Source organism: Mercurialis annua, linkage group LG5 (genome assembly GCF_937616625.2).
Source record: "Mercurialis annua linkage group LG5, ddMerAnnu1.2, whole genome shotgun sequence".
NCBI lineage: Eukaryota > Viridiplantae > Streptophyta > Magnoliopsida > Malpighiales > Euphorbiaceae > Mercurialis > Mercurialis annua.
Window position 1 is genome coordinate 1,449,813 of NC_065574.1, and position 9,730 is coordinate 1,459,542.

The 9,730-nt window shown below is 25.4% G+C and overlaps 1 protein-coding gene across 1 annotated transcript; it reads left to right on the plus strand.

Moving 5' to 3' along the window:
• Positions 1 to 2,802: 2,802 nt before the first annotated feature.
• On the plus strand, positions 2,803 to 4,299 carry LOC126682260 (bZIP transcription factor 44-like). The gene has a single exon (XM_050377866.1). It carries the CDS (start codon positions 3,515 to 3,517, stop codon positions 3,983 to 3,985), a length of 471 nt encoding a protein of 156 aa, XP_050233823.1. The 5' UTR covers positions 2,803 to 3,514; the 3' UTR covers positions 3,986 to 4,299.
• The last annotated feature ends 5,431 nt before the right edge of the window (positions 4,300 to 9,730 follow it).

Sequence of the window (9,730 nt, forward strand, 5' to 3'; positions counted from 1 at the left end):
ACGCCGTCTTAAAACTTTGATAGATAAAGATTGATTTAAGTAGCGATTTGTAATCAATTTGTAAACAATGGACAATTAACACATAAATTAACTTTGTTAGCAAATCAGTACACGAATTTGGTGACTATGGACAATTAGCCCATTTTGGCAAATTAACTTATAAATTAAGAGGACAAATTGCCAATTTAGTAGACATTTAACTTACAAATTGAGGGGGCAAATTGCCAAAATAGGACAAACTGCCCATAATCATTAAATTCGTGTACTAATTTGTCCATAAAATTAATTTATGTGTTAATTGTCCATTATTTACAAGTTGAGGTGGCATATTGCAACTTATATCGATAAAAATTTTCAATTTGGTTTGATGTGATTTTTTATTCATTTTTTTGGAAACCCGATGAGACCATGGGATTAGATGATACATTAAGAAAAGGTAAGCTTTTGGGAATAGTCTTTTTACTTTGCACAGACCACCGACTTTGATGGAGGAGAAGCCGTCTGATTCTTCCTCCGAGATAGGAATGGCAGATCCACGGAAAAAAAGTGAAATTTCAACCTCGAATTGAGTTTTTAATTTTATATTTCAACAAGGAGATTCATTCTGCTTCACTATTTAATTCTTTAATTTTATTATAAAGTCCGATTCTCCATATTTGTATTAGTATAATTATGTATAGTTATTAGCAGTTGAAGCATTTACTATTAAGGGAAATTCTGAGTGTTTTAAAATCTGTGTGCTCGTCCGCCGGTTTAAATCGGTTTAATATTCATTTCACAAATTTAAATTTCAAAATCACTATTACTATGAATTTGAAAATATAACTTTTTTATTTTAATTTTTTATTCATCTAATTTCATAAAATTAAAAACAAAATTTATCTATCGATTTAGTTTTTTTTCTTTCAAATCTATCGATTTAGTAAATAGACCAAATTTCAATTAATAAATAAAATATTAAATAACTTTTTACGATATAATCAATTCAATAATTTTTATGTTTAAAAAATTTCTTATTAGAAAAAGATCAAGTTAAATTGATCTCTAATCCACAATTGAACTGATCACTTTAATTTAATCTTTAAAATACTGACACGGCAATTATTTTATTTATAATCTATATTATTGTTAATTGTTTGATATGAATAATTACATTTTATGATAAGTTGACCATACAAATATTGTATTTTATAAAAAAATAAAATACATTAAATGTGTCTAATTTTAAAATAATATTTATTTTGTTTAAATTAATAAAACAGTTTTTAATTATAACTGTTGTTTTAGTTTTATCATTTTATTTATTTAACTTTAATTATAAGTTTATCATATGCTTCAATTTTTTAAAAAAAATATTATCTGCATATTTTAAAATTAATTTCAACTTCAATGTTTTGAAACTTTAGTTACTATTCTTTTTACTATCAGTCAGAATCTGGTAGTTTTTTTCTTTAGTATATTAATGAGAGATTAGATCATTAACCTACCCCAATTGATCCAAAAGGACCAAGACAATTTATTTCTGCCGCCAGGAGAAAAACTTGAGTAAAATAGCGTCACCGTAAATAAAAGAAATTCGCTGCTGTCAGCATGTATCAAAGCCTTAATAAATTGAATTAAAAAAAAGGAAAAGTAAATATTTAGATTCCTATATTGTTACACTTTTCTAAATTAGACCCTTCTACTTTTAATTGTTAATAATATACACTTTTAATTTTATAGTCGGTAGGTCCCTTCTTTACTACTAAAATGAAGTGCTTGATCTCCACGAGACATTAATGCAAATGGAATTTCTATATTTAATTCATTTTTTATATTGATTTTTTTAAATTAGGTCCTTATGTTTGTCTTTAATTAAAGGTAAACGGTTTTTTATACAACTTAACACCGTTAGCACTTTTTATAATTTGAAGAAAAGGCAAAAATAAATAAAAAAATTGATGCGCTGTCATAGTTTTATGAATTAAATCCCTCTATTTTTATTTATCTATAAACATTAAATCCCTCTTTATTGACATGAAGCCCATGTACTTTATGCATTGTTAACGCGAATAAATTTATTCGTTTTGTAGAATTAACTTTTTGTATTTTAATATCGTTCCTTTTTGAATTGAGATGCTATCAAGTTTTAATGGAAATAAAAATCGGTTCACTTAATTTATATCCTTCATTTAAAATGAATGGTACAAATTACTTTAATTTACATATTTTTGATATACATCAATTATATATTTTTATGATAGGTCTAAATTATATGAATTTGAAATTTAATCTTTTTCCGGTATGACTTGACATTGTTTAATACTTTTATAACAAAAAGAGCTAACATCTATAAATATAAAAGTATAAAAATCTAATTTATCTAAATTATAGTAAAGGAACCTATTTAAAAAAAAAGTATAATAATTTAAGGATCCAAATAGCTACATAAACAAAAAAAAATACTTTGCTTCACAGTCCACAGTGAATGAAGGGTATAAAATAAAAGTAAATTTAAAGAAGCCAACAATATGACCACCCTTTTTGATGTTAACCTAAAAAAACAATAGTTGGTTACCAGCTGGATCTTGGACACTTGTGGACTCCTCTTCTTCTCCCCTACCTCACATGTCCTAATCACCTTTTTCTTTTTTAAAATTTTTAAATTTTCCCTTTTCCTCTCTGAAGAGATTCCAATTTTTTTTTATTTTTTCCCCCACTTTTTCAGATTTTTATTTTATTTTCCCATAATCTTTTTCTTTTTGACATCAACTTGTTGTTGGGTTGTCTCCTTTTTTTTACCCTATAAATCACTCCTCTTTCATGCTCTTAATCCCTCTTCTCTTTTCCCCTCTCCTCCTCTCTTCCTTTTTTTTGTTAGCTTTATTCTCAAGCTAGGTTTATTTCTAGCAATTCTTGGTTCTTTATCCTTAGTTTTTGTTTCTTGATCCCAAAATCAAGAACCCATTTCTTGAATCTTAAGAAATTTGTTCTCAAACCACCTTATTTTCTTGCAATTCTTGAATCTTGAATCTTGAGTTTTAGTTTCTTGAATCCAAAATCAAGGACTTTCACAAGCCACCTTCTTGAATCTTGAATCTTGATCTTGAGTTTTAGTTTCTTGAATCTCAAGAAATCAAGAACCCTAGTTCTTGTTTTTATCTCTCTAGATCTTGATTAATTTTTAAAGATTAATCTTGATGCTAAATATCTTGTTCTTGATGTTTGAGATTCATGTCTCCAATTCTGAGTGAAATTTTTTGTTCTGGGTGTATGATAAATTCCACTTATAGGCGCAGGACCCATCTTGTTCAATCTTTTTCAGTTGTTTTTCTTTACTTTTTATACTACGTTTCATGATTTTTCCTCTTTAATTAATTACCCTATACTAATATAATTAGTCTTATATAATAAGATCTACAATAATAATAATAATAATCTTGAGTCAATCTTAATTAGTATTACTATTAGTATAAAAAATCTGTCGCTAAAAAGCTGTTTTCTAGTAGTGAATTAACTCTCTCGTCTCTTAATAATGGCGTCCTCCAGCGGAACAACAACAACATCATCAAATTCGAGCCTGTTACAAAACTCCGGGTCCGAGGGCGATTTACAGGCCGTAATGGATCAAAGAAAGCGAAAAAGAATGATTTCGAACCGGGAATCAGCAAGAAGATCAAGAATGCGAAAACAGAAGCATTTAGATGATTTAATGACTCAAGTTTCTCAATTAAGAAAAGAAAATCAGCAGATAATCACCAGTATTAATATCACATCTCAACATTTCTTGAATGTTGAGTCTGATAACTCAATTCTTAGAGCTCAAGTTGGTGAATTAAGCCACAGATTAGATTCTTTAAATGAGATTATCAGCTTCTTGACCACTGCCAGCAATGGAGATTATGATTTTAATGAACCAGCTGCTGATAATTTTTTTAGTCCATTGAATATGTCATATTTGAATCAGCCTATAATGGCATCTGCAAATAATATTTTTCAATATTAGATCACCGGTCGGACTGCAGGACCGAGCCAGCGCTGGACTATAGACTGAGCCTTGGATCGGAGTTGGAATCAGATTTGAATGAATGGTGAAGAGATGAAGAGAGATATTTAAGAGATTATGGTGTTTTTATTTTTGTGTTTAGTGTTTAATTAAGGTTAAGAAATTATTAATTAAGGAATAAGGTGATTTTGTTTTTTTTAAGAACAAAATGGGATTTGTAATGGGATTTTGGTCTGTAAATTGTGGTTTATGCTATATGTAATATCATGAATTATTGATGCAGTTATATAATATTATATATTTTTTTACTGTTTCGAACATGTGTAAATACTTTTTATAAGCTTTTTGAGGTTGCGGAATCAAATTTTCATACAAACGCTAAAATTAAATGATGAATGTTATTTATAAAAAATAGAATTATTATTTGGTGATATGATGACAATTATTTGGTTTATTTGTATTTTAACAAAAAAGTTTAATTTTTTTAAGAAATTAATTAGGTAAAGTGACCTCTAATAAAAATGATAAAGTAGACTTTCAGCACTGATGTTGATTCCACCGTAATTATTCAATTAAGAGCGCAGTAGAAATATTAAAAATCAATATCTTATGAGATCATCTGCCCACAAGTTGATCAGTACACCAAGTTGCATACAAAAATAAACAAAATCAGCAGCCTTTTTGTGAGTGTTGTAAGTAAAAAAGATCCTTGCAGTCATTTAGAAATGAAAATTGCTTTATAACCCACTATTTTAACACAACTCTTTTAATCCACCTTACGTGCCAAGGTTTTATTCGTCCAATTCCCCTCCAAAAGTGTATATCTCAATTTTCCTCTTTAAATTGATACACTCTTTTATTGCCACGTAAGGTGGTACAATAAGGAGGGACAAAATTGGTGGGTTAAATAGCACCACTCGATAGAAATACTACATAAAAGTTTTTAGTTTTTTTAGACCATCCTTAATATTTTTAAATAGTGTGAATAATTAGCATGCTAAAAAAACCACAAAAATTATTAAAAATATGAAGAATACAATATAAAAAAAATAAAATGAACGAGTTAAGTACGTAAGTGCTCTCGGAGTATCCTTCTAAAAGAAAAAATAATGTGTCTATCAAGTTCAGTTTTTTTGTTGGATTGGGCGGGTTCAACCAAAAACCAATTTTTAAAAAAAAATTACAATGTTAAGAAACATTAAAGACTCGGTGGAATAAAAAAAGGTATCCATATGCTTTTTATAAATAACTTAAAGAATCTATCTATACTTTTAATCTATCAAATGATTTGGCAAACTTTGTAAATATTTGTATCTAAATTTGATTGATGAATAATTCATGAAACTATCCAATTAAATGTTAAAAATGAGAAGAGTTAGCGAGAAGAGAAAACTGTGTTAGATTTTTTAATATTTGATTGAATATATTCCGAATTTTTTATGAATTAGATTTAAGTAAGAAATTATTTCAATATTAATTGGTATTATCTAAAATTATGGGCATTTGAAATTAAAAAATTACTTTCTTTAATACAAATTGACAGATAATATTCTGTTTATTTATTTTAAGTTATAAACAATTATTTATTAATTAAAAATAAGATATTAAATCTGAAATACAAAAAATTACTTTATCATATTTATAAATAAATTTTATTTTATTAATTTACATTTATTAATTTATAGTGTAAATTAATACTATTGACTACCGTGGCAATTGCCGTTTTGGCATAGGAAACATTGAAACAATAGCTAATCTGTTTTTGTCTCAATATGAAAGGAAAAATGAAGCCATATTTCCATCCAATCAATTATTATAAAATACAAAATATGGAATCAAAATGAGCGATCCATATTAAATTAAATTAAATTAAAAAATAAAACAGATACTTGAAAATGCACAGTATTCTATTTATTCAATTATGTCCTTTAACGATAGGAATTTAATCGAGCTATTTGTCTAATTAAAAAAATTGACAATGCACAATACTTGAAAAATATTACTCCTAGTTTAATTATTTATTATCCCCATTGCAGAAAGATAGGTAAATTTTTGTTATGCACATGAATTAAAAATATAAGAATTTATTTTTAAAAAATTTGTTAACACTTCTAGTTTAATTATTTATATCTTTAAATTATCATTAATCCATATTTTGAAAATATCAATATCCTTTTGAAATAAAAAAAAAACTGAAAACATAAATGTATTAGTATTAATTTATATGTTAAATTAAATAGTAATTAATGATGATTAATATAATAGTATATATGTTGAATAAATATAGATTAATTATAAATTAAATCACGAACTATAGTATATATGTCGAATAAATAAGAGTTAATTGTAAATTAAATTACAAATTTTAGCGTAATTACAATTACAACACGAAATTTAAAATTTGACAACGCCAGTAACCAACTTTTATTTTTTTGCAAATTTGTACATCGACCAATTATGCAGTAACACATGGCTGGATATTACAATGTCCACACTAGTATTTTTTAAACTCGGTGTACTAAGAGCATCTCTAATGCAATGCTAAAATTGAGTGTTAATGCCATAATTTAGCATTAATTCTTAAAATGCAACTCCAATGCAATACTATAGTGTGTGTTAAATTTAGCATATGCTATATCAGAGCATCTCTAATGGGATGCTACTTTTTATACTAAATTTAGCATGAAAAAGTGGTAAAATGCTATATATAGCATAGCATTTCAAATTTTACTCCAATGCATAAAGTTAAAAAGAAATATTATAATTATTTATTAAGATAATTATCTCTTAATTTTATTAATTGATAATTATTTAATAATTCTTTTAATTAAATATTTTAAACTAAAATTTATATAATATTTTTTTTTAATTTAATAATGAGCTTTTCAAAAGATATAATTAAAAGAATCGATGAATTATATAAAAATAAATTATTTAATCTTTTTATTATATTGATGTATGGTCTATATTAAAAAAATCAAATCGATGTTGTAAAATTAAATAAAAGCACAAAATTTAAGATGAAAATAAAAAAGTAGGTTAAAATAATAAATGTAAAAAATGACCATGGTAAAATTGTAATTAATAGTGAATTGCTATTGGTTGTTGAATTTTAGCATATGCTATAGTCTGTGCTAAATTTAGCACGTGATATAGCACATGCTAAATTTAGCACAAACTATAGCATTGCATTGGAGATGCATTTTAAGATTAAATACTAAATTATGGCATTAACACTTCATTTTAGCATTGCATTGGAGATGCTCTCACATGCTAAATTTAGCATAGACTATAGCATATGCTAAACTACAACAACCAATAGTAATTTATTATTAATTATAATTTTATCACGGTTATTTTTGGCATTTATTATTTCAACATATTTTTTTTACTTTTTTATTTTCCTCATTTACATTTCTTTGCTTTTTTTTAATTTTACAATTTCGATTTGATTTTTTAATAGTAGACCATACATCAATATAATAAAAAAACTTAAATAATTTATTTTTATATAATTCATCGATTCTCTTAATTATTTCTTTTGAAAATCTCATTATTATAATTTTATATTAATTTTTACTTAAAATATCTAATTAAAGAAATTATTAAATAATTAAAAATTAATAAAATTAAAAGATAATTATCATAATACATAATTATAACATTTATTTTCAACTTTGTGCATCGGAGAAAAAATTAAAATGCTATGCTATTTATAGCATTTTAGCATTTTTTTTTTAAGCTAAATTTAGCACAAAAAATAGCACTCCATTTGAGATACTCTAATTTGCCAAAAAATAAAAATTGGTTACTGGTTGCCAAGTTTTAAAGTTCGTGTAGTGATTGCAGATCATAATAAAGTTCGTAATTTAATTTACAATCAACCCAATAAATAAAGGATAAATACACCTTTAGTTGAAAAAAAATTATTGCACACAACTATTGCGCCATGTCATTTGTGCAACAAATCAATGCTCATTGGCTTATTGTAAATACGACATGACACAAATAATGTATGGAATAAACACTCTTAGTTGAAATGATAATTTTAAATGAGTTTATGATTAATTAATTTTATCGTAAAACAATTAATTCACGTTGCATTTTAATTTCACATTTAGCTGTTTTCATTTTTGCTTAACTTTAGTTTTCAATTTTACTTTCATAAAAAGCTAACAAAAGTAATGTAAAATCAAGGACTATTTAAGTATATTATTTAATAGTTGGCATAAAAAATTTAAATTATTAATTTTTCTACATAAAAAAGCCCAACCTTTTATATTTTGGCATTTTATAGGCAAATGTCGTCAGATGTCATTTTAGTCATTCAAAATGGCCAAGACAACATCGTTTCAGGCGGAAAAACGCCTAAAATAGCACTAGATTATCAGATAAAAAATTTGTAAAGACTAAAATATGGAGTTGTACATTTTAAATAATATACTTAAATCGTAAAAACGTGAAAGTTGAAATTTTTTTATATAACACTATTTTTATTGCTTTTTTTATATTCTTTGATGTATATATTTTTAATTGTTTCACCCTACATTGTTATTTTGATTAATTTAATTCAAAAGCTAGATAAAAATGGATGAATATTAACATATGATTAAATAATATTTTTTCTTTTCCATAAGTTTCATTTTTCTATGCATAAAAATTAAACGAATATTTATTGTAATACCATTCTTTTATATTTTATCTTTAATAATGGTACTAGAATTTTCTATTTTTTTTTGCTTAAAATAACTCTAAATAAAATAAAATAAAGTAATATACTCCCTCCGTCTTAATAGAATTGTCCATTTTGAAGAAAAAAAATTGTCCTAAAATTTTTGTCCACTTTTAAAAAGTAACTAATTTTTACACTTAGTTTTTCTATATTATCCCTATTTAAAATCCACTAATGACTAAATTGAAAGTAAATAGTCAGTGGGCCCTATATTAAATAGGAGTATGACAAGAAAAGTAAGTAATATTTCACAAAACGCACAAACGATAATTTTTTTCTTAAACTGTGTGATAAAGGCAAAGTGGACAACTCTATTAAGACGGAGGGAGTAATTCTTTTCAACTGATACATATTTTAAAATAGAAAATGGGATTGGAATTCTTTCAAGTTTATTTTGAACTTGAGAGCGTCATGTTTACGATCTACACCATTTATTATAAAACAATGTAGATTAAAAAAGTACAATTTTAATCAAATTAATCTACACCGTTTATTTCAAGTTCATTTGAACTTGAGAGAATCTCAATCCTAAAAAAATGAGATTTTTGAAATTGTACGAAAAGAGTATAAGATGGAATTAAAAGTAGATCAAAGAAAAGAAACTTTAATAATTTTAATTAATGATTAAAGGGTTTGTTTTGTAGTCCCTTGAAATTTGTGGAACAAACCTCACGTGCAGGGAACATTGAACAATGTCATCAGCGCAAGTACTTAAGGTCACATGATCCTTAATTTTAATTAAAGCTACGATTTCAACTCTTATTGCTCAATTTAATACACAAAACTTTTAGATTCATGTCTACCTGTACTTTTTTTCTTTTATTTTGGAAATAGATTAAAGAGCTACAAACATTAGAATATTACAAATGAAATTGGAGAAATATTGATTTTAAAATATTAAATTATATATAGAATATGATGATCCGGCTAATAAATAAGTCTCGTTCGGGAGTGAAACTATCTCTAGATTAAGGTTGGCTACAACTCTTGCTTCCGCTGAAATTAATTTTTTT

Excerpts from the sequence above, each read along its gene's own strand:
- LOC126682260 (XM_050377866.1), top strand. The coding sequence starts at position 3,515 with ATGGCGTCCTCCAGCGGAACAACAACAACATCATCAAATTCGAGCCTG.